The 19,575-nt window shown below is 53.6% G+C and overlaps 1 protein-coding gene across 6 annotated transcripts in view; it reads left to right on the top strand.

Moving 5' to 3' along the window:
- The window catches only part of LOC136760580 (microtubule-associated protein 4), a 92,537-nt gene that overhangs the window by 50,552 nt on the left and 22,410 nt on the right, over nucleotides 1–19,575 (top strand). For 5 of the 6 annotated variants that reach the window (XM_066716078.1, XM_066716060.1, XM_066716085.1 and 2 more), the window contains 2 exons: nucleotides 16,970–17,241; nucleotides 17,732–18,001. In XM_066716078.1, the coding sequence (XP_066572175.1) occupies nucleotides 16,970–17,241; nucleotides 17,732–18,001 (542 nt within the window). The remainder of the gene's footprint in view (nucleotides 1–16,969; nucleotides 17,242–17,731; nucleotides 18,002–19,575) is intronic. The other variant, XM_066716092.1, reaches the window with a different exon arrangement.

The following is a 19,575-nucleotide window of genomic DNA, read 5'->3' as shown; positions in this document are numbered from 1 at the left end:
CAGTGTGGTACTGTGAGCCCGAGCCCGGGACCGGCCGTCCGGTCGCATGAGCAGCGCCACGCTTTGCACAGCCCAGACAAGAGGCTGATGAGCGCAGACACAGTGCTGACTGTCCGGAGCTGCGACCCTGTGGTGCTGAGTCAGAGACAGAGTCAACACACTGACTCACACTCTCACACACAGACACACACACACACACTGACTCACACCTGTACACAGCAAACACTCACACACACACACACAATCACTCCCCCTCTCTGCCTCTCTCTCTGTTCCCTGTGCGTCTGGCTGCCCAGTCCGGCCCCAGGCAGTGTGTCAGTGGTGTGTGTCTGTGCGCCTTGCTCTCTGACACACTGCTGGATCACTGAGTCACTCCTCCGTGGTCCCAGGTAACCCCCGCAGCGCTGGGCCAGCGTTGGCTGACTGCCGGAACGCAGCTGTGACCCCCTTCCTCGGACCTCTGTGACACGGCACTACAGTACCCCAGTGGCACTCAGCCAGCTCCCTCTCTCTCTCTCTCTCTCTCTCTCTCTCTCTTCTTTTCATCTTCTCCCTTTCTCTCTTCTCCCCTCCCTCTCCCTCCTTTCCTAACTCCCTGTCCTCTCCTTCTCTTTTCTTCTCTCCCTTTCTCTGTCCTCTCCCCCTCTCTCCCTTCCTTAGTCCCCCCTTCCCTCTCTCCCTCTTAATCTCTCTTTCACTGTCTATTCCTCTTTGCCTCCAATGCCCCTCTATCTCTTTCTCCCTCTCCCCTCTCCCTCACTCCACTCTGATCTCCCTGTCTCCCTCACTCCTATCCCCCTCTCCCTCACTCCACTCCACTTTCCACTCTCCCCTCTCTCCCTCACTCCTATCCCCCTCTCCCTCACTCCACTCCACTCCACTCTCCCCTCTTTCCCTCACTCCTATCCCCCTCTCCCTCACTCCACTTCACTCTCCCCTCTCTCCCTCACTCCTATCCCCCTCTCCCTGTCCCTCCCTCACTCCTATTCCCATATCCCTCACTCCACTCCACTCCTCTCTCTCCCTCACTCCTATCTCCCACTCCCTCACTCCTATCCCCCTCTCCCTGTCTCTCTCTCTCTCCCTCTCTTTGCCCTTCCTCATTCCCCTTGAATTCCATCTTCTCCCGGGTCACATGACGAGGAGCCTGTTGCCATGGGGACAGGAGGCGGTTGCCTAGGCTACCGCGGGTTCGGGGGATGTCGAGGAAAGAGGGGGGGGTGCCGAAAGGAGGAGGGTGCAGGGGGAGGGGGAGGGGGGTGCAGGATTATGTGCAGAAGCCAAGAATAGAAACACCAACAAGACTGTGAACCCCCTCCCCCCAGCTCCCCATCCTCTCTAACAATCCTTCACACTCCATCTCCCTCTCTCCCTCCCTCTCTCTCTGCCCAACATGCTGCTGCCATCTTCCCCAGTCACCCAACCTACCCCCAAGCTGTCTCTCTCTCCATTTCTCTTTGTCTCTCGCTCTGCTTTCTCTACTCTCTCAGTCAGTCAGTCAGGCAGTCAGTCAGTCGTTGACGTGGGGGGGTGCAGAGTGGCCAGCAGGGTTTAGTTTTTGTGTTTGGAGAGCAGAGATTGAATTGTGATTATTTTATCGGCTCTGTCTCACCCAGATGTCTGACCCCAACACCACTCTCCAGCGTGGGGAGCACACAGCTGTGTTTGCAGTATGTTTGTGTGTGTGTGACAGTGTGACGATGTTATGTGCATGCGTGTGTGCGTGAGTGTGACGGTGTGTGAGTGTGTGACAGTATGTGTGCAAGAGTGTGTGGTGTGTCTGTTGTGTGACAGTAAGAGTGTGTGTGTGTGACAATGTGTGTGTGTGAGTTGCACTTTGCTGCTGTGTGTATCAGTCTGGTCCTCAGTGTGAGAACAGTGCAGGTGCTGCCCATCGTGCTTTGATCTTCGCTGGGCGCGATGTGTGTGGAGTTCTGGGCGGGTGGGACCAGACCGCTGTGGGTCGCTAGCAGTGTGGGAGGGGAACTGCAGGTCCTTGCACTCAGCCACACAGTGTCATCATGTGCAGATACAGCAGGGGCTCACAGTCGTACAGAGGGTTTCTATTGGCCTCACTCTTACCCGAGCATCTCAGTGATGTCATCACAAAGCGCCAGAGAGCCTGGGCCCCTGGCAAGCTTTCTGTGTGTGATGGGGGCACTGTTGAGTCCCACACCCGTATCAGTGTGCTGCTGGGTGACGTGAGGAGAGTGGGGGGGTTGTGTGTCTGCTCTCCAGCCCTGTGCTGCCCTGGTCTGGGGGAGCAATTGGGATGCTGTAGTGACGGGGATGTGTGAGTTAAATCTGTGCTCCATAACGAGTCTGGATAATTGCAGCTCAGCTGAGCAGCGCATTGTGTGAGATAATGGGACAGGCTATCCTTTCAGAGCCGAGGGGCCACGGCCACAGAGGTTCGGTGCTGGGCAGAGAGCGGGCACCGTTGTGGGGCGGCACAGTGCTGTATTGTGAGGCTCTGGACCGCAGAGTCGCTGCCAGTTTGGATTTGAGGGATACTTCTACCAGCACAACACAACACACCACACACACAGAGCTGGGTGGAGCACTGTACGTTGAAGGGGGATAGTGCTGTATAATTTGCACAGCCCTTGCTCAGAGCCCTGTCCTTGCTCCTGCACAGAACACCTCTGGGATGACCTGTGCATCTCCAGTGCTGTGCCGCCCGAGCCCTGCCCCTCACCGTGCTGCCACTGGCTGGCTCCACTCTCCTGCTGCAGAGCCCTGAGTCAGCGCTGCCCAGCGACACAGCTGGATGGGGGGGACCGCGGACTCCAGCAGCACACTTTGTGTTGCACATTGCGGGGATATTTCCCACTGCCTCTTTCTCTTTGTGTGAGTGTCAGTGTGTGAGTATGCTGTGTGTGTGTTTGTGTGAGTGTGTGAGGGTGTGTGCCTGTGTGTGTGTATGTGTGTGTGTGGGTCTGTGTTTGTGTGTGTGAGGGTGTGCGTGTCTGCTGTGTCAGTGTGTGTATCAATGTGTGTGTGTATATATGTGCAGACGAGCACGATGGGTCGAATGGCCTCCTCTTGTTTGTTCTTCTTATGTGTGTGCTGTTTCAGTGTGTGTGTGTGTGTGTGTGCTGTGTTTGTGTGCTGTGTCAGTGTGTGTGTGCTGTGTCAGTGTGTGTGCTGTGTCTGTGTGTGTGTGTGCTGTTTCAGTGTGTGTATGTGTGTGTGTTTGTGTGCTGTGTCTGTGTGTGTGTGCTGTTTCAGTGTGTGTATGTGTGTGTGTTTGTGTGCTGTGTCTGTGTGTGTGCTGTGTCAGTGTGTGTGTGTGTGTGCTGTGTCTGTGTGTGTGTGTGTGTGTGTGTATTTGTGTTCTGTGTCAGTGTGTGTGTGTGTGTTCTGTTCACACTGACTGTCAGGCTGACGTGATCGGAGTTGACAGTCATCAAACACACTGTAAACACAGCAGGTCATCCTTCTATCCCTGCGATCTCTCCATTCCTCTCTCCCCTCCCCCTGTTCCTCCTGTGTGTGCACTGGATGCCGGGGCTCTGTGTTCTCACAGGCCGGGGCGCTGGGCAACAACAAAGACAGCCGCACAATTAACAAAGAGCACAGCAGGCTCGGGCAGGAAAACAACTACAGGGCCAGAGCCAGGATACAGCAAGGAAACGAGGGATGAAGAGGGAGAGAGAAGGAGAAGGAGCAAACTAGCTGAGAGAGAGGCAGGACGAGAGAGAGAGAGGTAGACAGGGAGAGCAAGAAAGCAAGAGAAATAGAGGGGGGCAGAGAGAGAGAGAATGACAGAGTGTTACGAAAGTGTTGAGAATAAAATGTTACTGTAAGAAAGGTCAGCCTGTCCCAGCGGAGGATTCATCCGAGGAGAAATACAATGAATATAGAAACACAGACACACACACACACACACACTGACACACAAATATTTTGTCTTCCACTGCCTCTCATTGGACGTGTATGCCTGTGTTCCACTGGCACACCCGAGCCGACCCTGAGCCGGGCCGGAGCCGGGCCGGACCCGAGCCGAGCCGAGGGGACTGACACAAGCTCCCCGGGTTCAGCAGCTGTACTGAACATGCACATGCCTGGATTAAGCCTTGTTACCATAGCTTAATTTGTCATTAAAAAGTCATCCATATTTACTGTGGTAAATAAATATACGTGTACATCGTGAGAGGCGAGAGGACGAGTTAGAAAATAAGTTACCCGACGTGAAGGTTAAAGACCCGACTTACAGATGAGGAAGTTATCGCTCGAAACGACCTGTGACTAATTATTTTACACTCGTTGTATAGAGCAGAGATTTTCAGTCCTGGTCCTGGCGGGACACTGACCCTGCTGGTCTTTGTTCCAGCCGAGCTCTCAATTGCTTAATTGAACCCTTAATTGAACTAATAATTTCTTAAGTCTGAGCCTTTTAATTACTTTTAACAGTAAGGGTTTTAAGTTAAGAATAAAAAAATATTATCTTATTAAGGAACCAACTTTTTATCAGTTAAAGATTTAAAGAGTCAGATGTAATCAGATTACTTCAATTAAGGGTTCAATTAAATAATTGAGAGCTCGGTTGGAACATAAACCAGCAGAGTGGGGGCTCCTCCAGGAGCAGGACTGGGAACCCCTGTGTAGATCAATCCAACAATTTGTATCAAGAATATAAATAGCAGTAGTAGTTTGTGAAGTATTTGTAATGTATTTTAACCTAGTAATTGGGTAGACTGACACTATGTGACACATACAGTGACACAGAGCCTCACACACACACTGACACACATACACACATAGTGACACAGAGACACACACACAGCCTTGACACACACACACTGAGACACGCAGACACACACACTGAGACACGTAGACACACACACACACTGAGACACGCAGACACACACACACAAACACACACACAGACTGAGACACGCAGACACACACTGAGACACACACTCACACACACACTGAGACACGTAGACACACACACACAAACACACACACAGACTGAGACACGCAGACACACACACACTGAGACACGTAGACACACACACACAAACACACACACAGACTGAGACACGCAGACACACACACAGAGACACAGACACACACACACTGAGACACACACACACACACACACACACACACACTGATTCACCCCTCCTGCCCGCTGTAGGTTTACACACTGAGACACTCAGACACGCGGGCTATGGACTGCTGTGTCCCGGGGACAGTGTTGCTGAGGGGGGACGGGTCTCTGATCTGCTCTCTGTGCTGGAGTCTGTCACGGTGGAGCCAGGTTCCCAGGGGAGGGTGGGATGAGAGAGAGAGAGAGAGAGAGAGAGAGAGAGAGAGAGAGAGAGAGAGAGAGAGAGAGGAGGGGACGTATGGAGTGAGAGAGAGGGACGGGATGGGGCTCGCTACTGGAGGAGGCAGCTGCCACTCTGGCCAGCACAGCGAATGGGGAGCTGGGGGGCGTCTGAGAGGGAGTCACGTGATGAGAACTGAGGAGAGAGAGAGGGAGAGAGAGGGAGAAAGGAAGAGAGAGGAGAGCAGCCAGCTCAGTCTCCGTGCAGTGGAGAGAGAGAGATAGAGGCACGGAGAGACAGACACAGACACACACGCACACGCATACGCAGGCAGCGCAGACCACAGCGACCGCAGCGGCACCGAGAAGAGCGATGTCTTCCCTCTCCAAGCAGCCGGGGGGGCCTCCGCTCTCGGAGTACAGTGAGCTGTGCAAGTCCCCCCCCCTGCAGGAGGCGGGGTGGGACTGGCAGCGCGGGGGGGGCGCACCGCCAGGCGGGGGGCCTGCGGAGGGGCCAGGGGGCCGGGGGCCCGGGCTGACGGACGAGGACAAGCTGTGCTTCTTTGACGGGCCTGGGGGGGGCAGGCCGGACGCGGAGCTGCGGGTGCCGGGCCGGGGGGGGGCGGGGCTGGGCAGCGCGGGCGAGAGTCCGGAGAGCCCCCTGTCCTCCTCGCCCTCCTCCTGCGGCAAGACCCCCCCGCCCGGCCACCTGGCACCCCCCCCACGCCGCACGGACAACGGGCTGCTCCCGGGGGCCCCCCCATCGCCTGTGCGGCTGCCGGACCTGTCGGTCTCGTCCGAGCCGGGGGGCGCCGGCCCGTGGGACCCCTCGTGCGTGATCGGGGTCGTCAACGACAACTACCTGGAGGGCGGGGGCGGTGCGGGGCGGCCGGGGGGCGGCGGGTCCTCGGAGGACAGCGGTGAGGAGGGGGGGCTGTGCAGGGGGGGCCGGGCGCCACAGCGCAAGGCCATAAGACGGGCGCTGTCCGAGTGCTCCCACCTGTCCGTGCCCTCCAGCCTGCAGCTGCCCGACACCTACCCTGCCCCCCCTGCGACCGGTGCACCTGCCGGCCCCGGCAGCCCCCGCCGCCCCCCCGCCAGCATGCGCCGCTCCCTCACCGTGTCCGACGAGCAGCCGCCCACGCCCCCCCCCACGCTGGGCCGCGTCGACGCAAGGCCGGGTGACCCTCCCCCCGGTTTCTCCCACGGCTCCCTGGAGGGCATCCCCGAGAGCGCGGCACGGGAGCCGGTGCCCCCCCCAGCGCACAGCGCCTGGCACAGCGGCGGCCCCGCCAGCCCGGCCCAGGGTAGGTCAGCCGTGTTCTCTCGGGGGCCGGAGAGGCGCGGGGGTGCTCCTCAGCCCTGCCTCTCTTCTCCTCCAAACGCCCTTCACAGCTCCGGGGCCTGTGTGCCCCACGCTGCCCGCTCTGCGTCTCTCCTGCCGCTCTGTGTGTTTTTGTTTTCCTCTCGGTTGAGAAAGAGAGAGGATTGCGGAGAGGAAAGCGGTGAAAGATGGGGGGAGCGAGAGAGAACAGGAGTTGGGAGAGGATGGGGGGCGGGTGGCAGCTGCAACAGCAGGGAGTAGAGGGGAGGGGGGCACCGGCGTGCAGGTGAGCGAGAGGAGCCGTGTCCACCTTGGGGGGGTTGTGGACTCACAGGAGACAGGGACCGAGAGCACTGACTGTGTTGTTTTGTGTTGTGTTGCGAGGACAGGCCCCGGGGGTCTGCGCAGGTTTAAGGGTCTCGGCAGCGTCAGCCCCCCCTCCCTGATATTCATTGTACTAATATTGAAGGACAAAAGAAATGTCAGCAGGCCTGAGGCCGTGCCGGCGCTGTGTACCCACGGAGTGCCCACGGTGTCGGGACACACACGTGTGGAAGTGCTGCGTCACCTGCGTGACACACAGGTGGAGCGCTGCCTGTCTGAGTGGGGGTGTGTGTGTGTGTTTGTTTGTCATTTAAGCACATTGCTGTATTTATATATATGTCTATTGCACAGACTCAGGCGTCCTTTGAGCTCTGACAGTTCAGGCTGCTGGATGCTGTACAGCGTGTGAGTGGGGGGTGTTGTGAGTCCAGAGAGGTGGGGTGAGGGTTGTGTGTGTGGGGGGGTATTGTGATCATCGCTTGGCTTGAGGAATGTGTGTCTGTGTGCACGGATCAGATGCAGGAGTGACACAGGTGCACAGAGAGAGAGAGGGAGGTAGAGTTTGACAGGGGGTGCACAGACAATGTTGTTGTGGTTTCCTCTCCGGTGCACCGGCAGCGCTGTGCTGTGAGAGCGGTGACCGCGCTGGTACGGGCAGAGCTGTCACGCCTGCCGAGCATTGACAATCCACTGAGAGGGAGAGGGAGGGAGGAAGGGAGGGAGAGAGGGGCAGGCTGTGACAAAGGAAGGCTAAGACACAGAAAGCTCGCTCTCACGCAGTGTTGTACCTGAGCCGACTGTGGTTGCCTTGAATGGCTGGGGCCCCGGGTCTGTGCCCACTGAGTGCCCACCAGCCCCGGTCAGCCCTCTCCTAAAGGGCATGTCAGGGGTGTCTGCCAGTGTGAAGCTCTGTGTGTGTGTTGTGTGATGCGTTTAAAGTGTTGCGTTTTCTGAGCGCTGCGTTATGTCTGTTTTTCCACTCCTTGTGCTGTTCGTTGAAAGCACTGAGCTGTGATACTGTGTGTGTGTATGATTATATGCACTGTGTTATGTGCTGTGTGTATAGTGTTGTTGTGTCTTGTGTTGTAAGTTCTGGTATATTACTGTGCTCTGTGTTGTGAACATGGTGTAGTGTGCTGTGATGTGTGTTGTGAGCACGGTGTAGTGTGCTTTGTGTATCTTGTGTGTTGTGGTGGAGGGACAGTGCAGTGTGTAGTTTGTGCTGTGTTGTTTGGCAAGTAGGTGCAGTGTGTTGTGTTGTGGTGTGTTGTGTGCGCAGGGCTGTGTGCTGTGTCTTCAGGGCTGTCTGGCCTCGGCCAGTCTGTCTGCTGCTCCACAAACTGCTGTCAGAGCCTGACTGACCACCTGCTGCCTGCGTACACAGCCCTCGGGTGTGAGTGCGTGTGCGTCTGTGTGTTTGTGTGTGTGAGTGTGAGTGGTGGCTTAAACTATGTGTGTGTGAGTGAGTGTGAGCGGTGTGTTCAATTGTGTGTGTGTGTGTGTGTCTGTGTGTGTGTGCTGTGTGTGTACTGTGTGAGTGAGTGTGTGTGTTAGAGAGGGCGATAGTGTGTGTTGTGCGGTGTGCTAGTGCGATACGGGCGATGCTCTGGTCCAGTGCCTGGTTCCCGCAGCGCTTGGTGGGGCAGACAGCAGCGTGGCTCTCAGGGGCGTCTGCTCTCAGCGTCTCTCTGTGAAACGGCATCTTTTGTCTGCGCAGCTGCAGGCAGGCGTTTGATTCAGGGTCTGTTTGCGCCGTCGTCTCGCTGATATGTGTGGTCAGACCCCCTGCTCCTCCCGCCTGGGGTCCGAACCCCCATCCCAGCGCGGGTCACCAGCACAGCCACAGCTGCGCCTGCGGGCCGGTCCGAGGCCGAGGTGCTCACGGTACTGGAGACAGCAGCACCGGTCACTCTGGCTGTGAGCTGCTCCTTGTTCTCACTTGTCCTCATACTATTTCCCTACTGTCCCCCCCTTCTCTGAAGTGCTGCAGTGTTGCTTTAGCTGCTGGATTGTAGTGGGAGCACTGGTGGGGCAGGACAGAGGGCCGGACAAGTGGCAGAGTCAGGGTGCAGGACAGGTGGCAGGACAGGCTGCAGGACAGGCTGCAGGACAGGGGGCAGGACTGGATGCAGGACAGGGGGCAGGACAGGCGGCAAGACAGGGGGCAGGACTGGATGCAGGACAGGGGGCAGGACAGGCGGCAGGACAGGCTGCAGGACAGGGGGCAGGACTGGATGCAGGACGGGGCAGGACTGGATGCAGGACGGGGCAGGACTGGATGCAGGAAGGGGCAGGACAGGGTGCAGGGGGTTAACATACGCTCCCAGTGCTGTGAGCGTGGGGAGCAGAATGGGGTTGTACCGTTTACAGCACAGTGAAAGGGGCTGCTGTGCTAACGAGGACAGAGTGATTAATGAAGCAGCGTCCTGTCCCAGTTCAGCTCCCTACTGTACCCTACTGTCACTGTGTCTGTGCTCTACTGTCACTGTGTCTGTACTGTCACTGTGTCTGTACCCTACTGTCACTGTGTCTGTGCTCTACTGTCACTGTGTCTGTGCTCTACTGTCACTGTGTCTGTACTGTCACTGTGTCTGTACTGTCACTGTGTCTGTCCTCTACTGTCACTGTGTCTGTACTGTCACTGTGTCTGTACCCTACTGTCACTGTGTCTGTACTCTACTGTCACTGTGCCTGTACCCTACTGTCACTGTGTCTGTACTGTCACTGTGTCTGTGCTCTACTGTCACTGTGTCTGTGCTCTACTGTCACTGTGTCTGTGCTCTACTGTCACTGTGTCTGTACTCTACTGTCACTCTGTCTGTACTGTCACTCTGTCTGTACTGTCACTGTGTCTGTGCTCTACTGTCACTGTGTCTGTACTGTCACTGTGTCTGTACCCTACTGTCACTGTGTCTGTACTCTACTGTCACTGTGCCTGTACCCTACTGTCACTGTGTCTGTGCTCTACTGTCACTGTGTCTGTGCTCTACTGTCACTGTGTCTGTACTGTCACTGTGTCTGTGCTCTACTGTCACTGTGTCTGTACTGTCACTGTGTCTGTACTGTCACTGTGTCTGTCCTCTACTGTCACTGTGTCTGTACCCTACTGTCACTGTGTCTGTACTCTACTGTCACTGTGCCTGTATCCTACTGTCACTGTGTCTGTGCTCTACTGTCACTGTGTCTGTACTGTCACTGTGTCTGTACCCTACTGTCACTGTGTCTGTACTGTCACTGTGTCTGTACTCTACTGTCACTGTGCCTGTACCCTACTGTCACTGTGTCTGTACTGTCACTGTGTCTGTGCTCTACTGTCACTGTGTCTGTTCTGTACTGGCACTGTGTCTGTACTGTCACTGTGTCTGTACTGGCACTGTGTCTGTACTGTCACTGCGTCTGTACTGTCACTGTGTCTGTGCTCTACTGTCACTGTGTCTGTACTGTCACTGTGTCTGTGCTCTACTTTCACTGTGTCTGTACTGTCACTGTGTCTGTGCTCTACTTTCACTGTGTCTGTACTGTCACTGTGTCTGTGCTCTACTGTCACTGTGTCTGTGCTGTCACTGTGTCTGTGCTCTACTTTCACTGTGCCTGTACTGTCACTGTGTCTGTGCTCTACTTTCACTGTGTCTGTACTGTCACTGTGTCTGTGCTCTACTTTCACTGTGTCTGTACTGTCACTGTGTCTGTACCCTACTGTCACTGTGTCTGTACTGTCACTGTGTCTGTACCCTACTGCCACTGTGTCTGTTCTGTACTGTCACTGTGTCTGTTCTGTACTGTCACTGTGTCTGTGCTCTACTGTCACTGTGTCTGTACTGTCACTGTGTCTGTACCCTACTGTCACTGTGTCTGTACTGTCACTGTGTCTGTACTCTACTGCCACTGTGTCTGTTCTGTACTGTCACTGTGTCTGTGCTGTCACTGTGTCTGTGCTCTACTTTCACTGTGTCTGTACTGTCACTGTGTCTGTGCTCTACTGTCACTGTGTCTGTGCTGTCACTGTGTCTGTGCTCTACTTTCACTGTGTCTGTACTGTCACTGTGTCTGTGCTCTACTGTCACTGTGTCTGTACTGTCACTGTGTCTGTACCCTACTGTCACTGTGTCTGTACTGTCACTGTGTCTGTACTCTACTGTCACTGTGCCTGTACCCTACTGTCACTGTGTCTGTACTGTCACTGTGTCTGTGCTCTACTGTCACTGTGTCTGTACTGTCACTGTGTCTGTACTCTACTGTCACTGTGTCTGTACTGTCACTGTGTCTGTACTGTCACTGTGTCTGTACTCTACTGTCACTGTGCCTGTACCCTACTGTCACTGTGTCTGTACTGTCACTGTGTCTGTACCCTACTGTCACTGTGTCTGTACTGTACTGTCACTGTGTCTGTACTGTACTGTCACTGTGTCTGTTCTGTACTGGCACTGTGTCTGTACTGTCACTGTGTCTGTGCTCTACTGTCACTGTGTCTGTGCTCTACTGTCACTGTGTCTGTACTCTACTGTCACTGTGCCTGTACCCTACTGTCACTGTGTCTGTACCCTACTGTCACTGTGTCTGTACCCTACTGTCACTGTGTCTGTGCTCTACTGTCACTGTGTCTGTACTGTCACTGTGTCTGTACTCTACTGTCACTGTGTCTGTTCTGTACTGTCACTGTGTCTGTGCTCTACTGTCACTGTGTCTGTACTGTCACTGTGCCTGTACCCTACTGTCACTGTGTCTGTACTGTCACTGTGTCTGTTCTGTACTGTCACTGTGTCTGTTCTGTACTGTCACTGTGTCTGTGCTCTACTGTCACTGTGTCTGTACTGTCACTGTGTCTGTGCTCTACTGTCACTGTGTCTGTACTGTCACTGTGTCTGTACTGTCACTGTGTCTGTCCTCTACTGTCACTGTGTCTGTACCCTACTGTCACTGTGTCTGTACTCTACTGTCACTGTGCCTGTATCCTACTGTCACTGTGTCTGTGCTCTACTGTCACTGTGTCTGTACTGTCACTGTGTCTGTACCCTACTGTCACTGTGTCTGTACTGTCACTGTGTCTGTACTCTACTGTCACTGTGCCTGTACCCTACTGTCACTGTGTCTGTACTGTCACTGTGTCTGTGCTCTACTGTCACTGTGTCTGTACTGTCACTGTGTCTGTACTCTACTGTCACTGTGTCTGTACTGTCACTGTGTCTGTACTGTCACTGTGTCTGTACTCTACTGTCACTGTGCCTGTACCCTACTGTCACTGTGTCTGTACTGTCACTGTGTCTGTACCCTACTGTCACTGTGTCTGTACTGTACTGTCACTGTGTCTGTACTGTACTGTCACTGTGTCTGTTCTGTACTGGCACTGTGTCTGTACTGTCACTGTGTCTGTGCTCTACTGTCACTGTGTCTGTGCTCTACTGTCACTGTGTCTGTACTCTACTGTCACTGTGCCTGTACCCTACTGTCACTGTGTCTGTACCCTACTGTCACTGTGTCTGTACCCTACTGTCACTGTGTCTGTGCTCTACTGTCACTGTGTCTGTACTGTCACTGTGTCTGTACTCTACTGTCACTGTGTCTGTTCTGTACTGTCACTGTGTCTGTGCTCTACTGTCACTGTGTCTGTACTGTCACTGTGCCTGTACCCTACTGTCACTGTGTCTGTACTGTCACTGTGTCTGTTCTGTACTGTCACTGTGTCTGTTCTGTACTGTCACTGTGTCTGTGCTCTACTGTCACTGTGTCTGTACTGTCACTGTGTCTGTACTGTCACTGTGTCTGTGCTCTACTGTCACTGTGTCTGTACTCTACTGTCACTGTGTCTGTACTGTCACTGTGTCTGTACTGTCACTGTGTCTGTGCTCTACTGTCACTGTGTCTGTACTGTCACTGTGTCTGTACTCTACTGTCACTGTGCCTGTACTCTACTGTCACTGTGTCTGTACTGTACTGTCACTGTGTCTGTTCTGTACTGTCACTGTGTCTGTACTGTCACTGTGTCTGTTCTATACTGTCACTGTGTCTGTGCTCTACTGTCACTGTGTCTGTACTGTCACTGTGTCTGTACCCTACTGTCACTGTGTCTGTGCTCTACTGTCACTGTGTCTGTACTGTCACTGTGTCTGTACCCTACTGTCACTGTGTCTGTGCTCTACTGTCACTGTGTCTGTACTGTCACTGTGTCTGTACCCTACTGTCACTGTGTCTGTACTGTCACTGTGTCTGTACTCTACTGTCACTGTGTCTGTACTGTCACTGTGTCTGTACTCTACTGTCACTGTGCCTGTACCCTACTGTCACTGTGTCTGTGCTCTACTGTCACTGTGTCTGTACCCTACTGTCACTGTCTGTACTGTCACTTTGTCTGTACCCTACTGTCACTGTCTGTACTGTCACTGTCTGTACTGTCACTGTGCCTGTACTCTACTGTCACTGCGTCTGTACTGTCACTGTGTCTGTACCCTACTGTCACTGTGTCTGTACTCTACTGTCACTGTGTCTGTTCTGTACTGTCACTGTGTCTGTACTCTACTGTCACTGCGTCTGTACTGTCACTGTGTCTGTACTGTCACTGTGTCTGTACTCTACTGTCACTGCGTCTGTACTGTCACTGTGTCTGTACTGTCACTGTGTCTGTACTCTACTGTCACTGCGTCTGTACTGTCACTGCGTCTGTACTGTCACTGTGTCTGTACTCTACTGTCACTGCGTCTGTACTGTCACTGTGTCTGTACTCTACTGTCACTGTGTTTGTACTGGCACTGTGTCTGTACTGTCACTGTGTCTGTACTCTTCTGTCACTGCGTCTGTACTGTCACTGTGTCTGTACTGTCACTGTGTCTGTACTGTCACTGTGTCTGTACCCTACTGTCACTGTGTCTGTACTGTCACTGTGTCTGTACTCTACTGTCACTGTGTTTGTACTGGCACTGTGTCTGTACTGTCACTGTGTCTGTACTCTTCTGTCACTGCGTCTGTACTGTCACTGTGTCTGTACTCTACTGTCACTGTGTCTGTACTGTCACTGTGTCTGTACCCTACTGTCACTGTGTCTGTACTGTCACTGTGTCTGTACTCTACTGTCACTGTGTCTGTACTGTCAGTGTGTCTGTATTCTACTGTCACTGTGTTTGTACCCTACTGTCACTGTCTGCAGAAGGGAGGGACAGCAGACTGGGCCGCTGGGAGCCATGCGACTCAAGGGCAGCCAGTCCTTGAAAATGTTTGTTGTTTCTGTCCATAGCTTAAAAAAAATACCAAGGACTGGACACACACAGCTCCCACACAGACACACACAGATAAACACACACATGTTAATCAGATCTGCCAGACACCGTCAGCCTTGCGCTAGGGGTGGGCCTTTCTCAGAACAGGGGGTCAAAGGTTGACTGCATGTGGCACTTTTAATAACAGTGTATATTATATATACAGAGGGACAGCAAGAGGGAGAAGAGGGGGAGGAGTGAGGGAGGGAGACATAGACAGAAGAAAGAGGACAGGGAGAGGAAGGCAGAGAGAGAAGGAGAGAGTGAGAATGAAAGGCAGAAGGGAAGGGAGAGAGTTGTATAGGGAGAGTGAGGGAGAATGCTGCAGCTTTCCTTTGAGCAGTGCAGGCTGTGTGTGCCGTCTGTGTGAGTGGCGCTGTGTCATGGGAGGCTGTTCCACAGACTCACAATGTGCTTTCACTGCGGCTATGTGTAGAGTCTGGGCTCTATACTCTAGGGGCTGTGCGTAGAGTCAGGGCTCTGTACTGTAGGAGCTGTGTGTAGAATCAGGGCTCTCTGTACTATAGGGGCTGTGTGTAGAATCAGGGCTCTCTGTACTGTAGGGGCTGTGTGTAGAGTCAGGGCTCTGTACTGTAGGTGCTGTGTGTAGAGTCAGGGCTCTGTACTGTAGGTGCTGTGTGTAGAGTCAGGGCTCTCTGTACTGTAGGGGCTGTGTGTAGAGTCAGGGCTCTGTACTGTAGGGGCTGTGTGTAGAGTCAGGGCTCTGTACTGTAGGTGCTGTGTGTAGAGTCAGGGCTCTGTACTGTAGGGGCTGTGTGTAGAATCAGGGCTCTCTGTACTGTAGGGGCTGTGTGTAGAGTCAGGGCTCTATCCTGTAGGGGCTGTGTGTAGAGTCAGGGCTCTGTACTGTAGGGGCTGTGTGTAGAGTCAGGGCTCTGTACTGTAGGTGCTGTGTGTAGAGTCAGGGCTCTGTACTGTAGGGGCTGTGTGTAGAGTCAGGGCTCTGTACTGTAGGGGCTGTGTGTAGAGTCAGGGCTCTCTGTACTCTAGGGGCTGTGTGTAGAGTCAGGGCTCTGTACTGTAGGGGCTGTGTGTAGAATCAGGGCTCTCTGTACTGTAGGGGCTGTGTGTAGAGTCAGGGCTCTCTGTACTGTAGGGGCTGTGTGTAGAGTCAGGGCTCTGTACTGTAGGGGCTGTGTGTAGAGTCAGGGCTCTCTGTACTGTAGGGGCTGTGTGTAGAGTCAGGGCTCTGTACTGTAGGGGCTGTGTGTAGAGTCAGGGCTCTGTACTGTAGGGGCTGTGTGTAGAGTCAGGGCTCTGTACTGTAGGGGCTGTGTGTAGAGTCAGGGCTCTGTACTGTAGGGGCTGTGTGTAGAGTCAGGGCTCTCTGTACTGTAGGGGCTGTGTGTAGAGTCAGGGCTCTGTACTGTAGGGGCTGTGTGTAGAGTCAGGGCTCAGGGCTCTATGCTGTAGGGGCTGTGTGTAGAGTCAGGGCTATCTGTACTGTAGGGGCTGTGTGTAGAGTCAGGGCTCTCTTTACTGTAGGGGCTGTGTGTAGAGTCAGGGTTCTATCCTGTAGGGGCTGTGTGTAGAATCAGGGCTCTCTGTACTGTAGGGGCTGTGTGAAGAGTCAGGGCTCTCTGTACTCTAGGGGCTGTGTGTAGAGTCAGGGCTCTGTACTGTAGGGGCTGTGTGTAGAGTCAGGGCTCTGTACTGTAGGGGCTGTGTGTAGAATCAGGGCTCTCTGTACTGTAGGGGCTGTGTGTAGAGTCAGGGCTCTCTGTACTCTAGGGGCTGTGTGTAGAGTCAGGGCTCTGTACTGTAGGGGCTGTGTGTAGAATCAGGGCTCTCTGTACTGTAGGTGCTGTGTGTAGAGTCAGGGCTCTCTGTACTGTAGGGGCTGTGTGTAGAGTCAGGGCTCTGTACTGTAGGGGTTGTGTGTAGAGTCAGACCTCTCTGTACTGTAGGGGCTGTGTGTAGAGTCAGGGCTCTGTACTGTAGGGGCTGTGTGTAGAGTCAGGGCTCTGTACTGTAGGTGCTGTGTGTAGAGTCAGGGCTCTCTGTACTGTAGGGGCTGTGTGTAGAGTCAGGGCTCTCTGTACTGTAGGGGCTGTGTGTAGAGTCAGGGCTCTGTACTGTAGGGGTTGTGTGTAGAATCAGGGCTCTCTGTACTGTAGGGGCTGTGTGTAGAATCAGGGCTCTCTGTACTGTAGGGGCTGTGTGTAGAATCAGGGCTCTCTGTACTGTAGGGGCTGTGTGTAGAGTCAGGGCTCTGTACTGTAGGGGCTGTGTGTAGAGTCAGGGCTCAGGGCTCTATGCTGTAGGGGCTGTGTGTAGAGTCAGGGCTCTGTACTGTAGGTGCTGTGTGTAGAGTCAGGGCTCTGTACTGTAGGGGCTGTGTGTAGAGTCAGGGCTCTGTACTCTAGGGGCTGTGTGTAGAGTCAGGGCTCTGTACTGTAGGTGCTGTGTGTAGAGTCAGGGCTCTCTTTACTGTAGGGGCTGTGTGTAGAGTCAGGGCTCTGTACTGTAGGTGCTGTGTGTAGAGTCAGGGCTCTCTGTACTGTAGGGGCTGTGTGTAGAGTCAGGGCTCTGTACTGTAGGGGCTGTGTGTAGAGTCAGGGCTCTGTACTGTAGGGGCTGTGTGTAGAGTCAGGGCTCTCTGTACTATAGGGGCTGTGTGTAGAGTCAGGGCTCTCTGTACTGTAGGGGCTGTGTGTAGAGTCAGGGCTCAGGGCTCTATGCTGTAGGGGCTGTGTACTATACACAGTGTAAAGGCTCTCTGTTCTGTAATCTATACTCACACCGCCCTGAGGTTGGTCTTTTTTTTCTTCTCAGTGAATTCAGAGAAGCCCCAGAAGCAAGAGATCAAACCGGAGATCAAACCGGAGAACAAGCAGGAGAACAAACCAGAGAACAAGCAGGAGAACAAGCAGGAGAATAAACAGGAGATCAAGCAGGAGAAAGGAGAGAAAGAGAAGGAGAAAGAGAAAGAGAAGAAAGAGGAAAAGGAGAAAGAGAAGGTGAAGGCGGGGAAAGCTCCAGCTGCCAACGGTGTGAGCACAGCGCCCAGCAAGGACCTGCCGCCCAGTCCGGACAAGAAGAGCAGGGTAAGCTCCACACAGGTCAGAGGTCACGGAGCTGCCACCCTGTTTACTATTATTATTATTATTATTATTATTATTATTATTATTATTATTTTATTCATTTGGCCTGCTTTTCTCACCTGCTTTATACTGCTGCTGAGGGAGAGAGCGACGAGAAAGAGAGAGTTAGTGTGAGAGTGCGTCAGTGTGCCAGTGTGTGAGTGTGTGTGTCAGTGTGTGTACCAGTTTGAGTGCGTCAGTGTGTGGGTGCATCAGTGTGTGGGTGCGTCAATGTGTCCCCTCTCTCAGGCCAGTGCCCAGCCTCATGCTGTGCTGCTCTGGCTGCCCTGTTGTTGTTGTTGTTGTTGTTGTTGTTGTTGCTGCAGGTGTTGTGGTTTCTCTCGCTGGCTGCTGTCATGTCATGCCTTCCTCTTTTGTTTTTCTTTGTGTGTTGTGTGCTGTGTGTTTGTGTTTGTCTCGTCTGTGTCTGTGTGGGTGTCGTGGTCTCTCTCAGGCGGGGGTGGGGGGGGCTGCTCCCAGGCTGAGCTCTGCCAAACCCCGTCCCACCACCCTGGCCACCGGGGCTGCCCCCAAGCGCCCCACCGCCTCCTCCTCTGCCACCACCCCCAACAAAAAGACCCCGAGTGCCATGGCCACCACCTCCGGTGCCACGGCCACCACCCCCACCGCTGGCGCCCGGCGGACCACGCCCAGCGCGCCCCGCCCCCCCGCCACGCCCAGCGCACCCCGCCCCCCCGCCACGCCCCGAGAGGGCAGAGCCAAGGTGAGTGCGAGGCCCCAGCCCCCGACCTCCTTCTCCTGCCCCTGCGGCAGCAATGACAGGAGAGTGGAAGTGTCCCTCCCTCACTCCTCCACTCCCTCATTCTCTCACTCTCACTCCCTCACCCTTTCACTCCTTCACTCACTCACCCTTTCACTCATTCACTCCCTCACTCTCACTCCTCCACTCCCTCATTCTCTCACTCTCACTCCCTCACTCTTTCACTCATTCACTCCATCACTCTCTCACTCCTCCACTCCCTCATTCTCTCACTCTCACTCAAATTCAGATTCAGATTGCTTTATTGGCATGACAGTTGTACACTCACCTAAAGGATTATTAGGAACACCTGTTCAATTTCTCATTAATGCAATTATCTAACCAACCAATCACATGGCAGTTGCTTCAATGCATTTAGGGGTGTGGTCCTGGTCAAGACAATCTCCTGAACTCCAAACTGAATGTCTGAATGGGAAAGAAAGGTGATTTAGCAATTTTGAGCGTGGCATGGTTGTTGGTGCCAGACGGGCCGGTCTGAGTATTTCACAATCTGCTCAGTTACTGGGATTTTCACGCACAACCATTTATAAGGTTTACAAAGAATGGTGTGAAAAGGGAAAAACATCCAGTATGCGGCAGTCCTGTGGGCGAAAATGCCTTGTTGATGCTAGAGGTCAGAGGAGAATGGGCCGACTGATTCAAGCTGATAGAAGAGCAACTTTGACTGAAATAAGCACTCGTTACAACCGAGGTATGCAGCAAAGCATTTGTGAAGCCACAACACGTACAACCTTGAGGCGGATGGGCTACAACAGCAGAAGACCCCACCGGGTACCACTCATCTCCACTACAAATAGGAAAAAGAGGCTACAATTTGCACAAGCTCACCAAAATTGGACAGTTGAAGACTGGAAAAATGTTGCCTGGTCTGATGAGTCTCGATTTCTGTTGAGACATTCAGATGGTAGAGTCAGAATTTGGCGTAAACAGAATGAGAACATGGATCCATCATGCCTTGTTACCACTGTGAAGGCTGGTGGTGGTGGTGTAATGGTGTGGGGGATGTTTTCTTGGCACACTTTAGGCCCCTTAGAGTCAATTGGGCATCGTTTAAATGCCACGGCCTACCTGAGCATTGTTTCTGACCATGTCCATCCCTTTATGACCACCATGTACCCATCCTCTGATGGCTACTTCCAGCAGGATAATGCACCATGTCACAAAGGTCGATTCATTTCAAATTTGTTTCTTGAACATGACAATGAGTTCACTGTACTAAACTGGCCCCCACAGTCACCAGATCTCAACCCAATAGAGCATCTTTGGGATGTGGTGGAACGGGAGCTTCGTGCCCTGGATGTGCATCCCACAAATCTCCATCAACTGCAAGATGCTATCCTATCAATATGGGCCAACATTTCTAAAGAATGCTTTCAGCACCTTGTTGAATCAATGCCACGTAGAATTAAGGCAGTTCTGAAGGCGAAAGGGGGTCAAACACAGTATTAGTATGGTGTTCCTAATAATCCTTTAGGTGAGTGTACATTAGTATTGCCAAAGCATTATAAAAAAATAAA

The sequence above is a fragment of the Amia ocellicauda genome, chromosome 2, assembly GCF_036373705.1.
Source record: "Amia ocellicauda isolate fAmiCal2 chromosome 2, fAmiCal2.hap1, whole genome shotgun sequence".
Classification (NCBI taxonomy): Eukaryota; Metazoa; Chordata; class Actinopteri; order Amiiformes; family Amiidae; genus Amia; species Amia ocellicauda.
The sequence above is the reverse complement of the archived record's forward strand: the minus strand, read 5'-3'. Positions and strand labels throughout refer to the sequence as shown.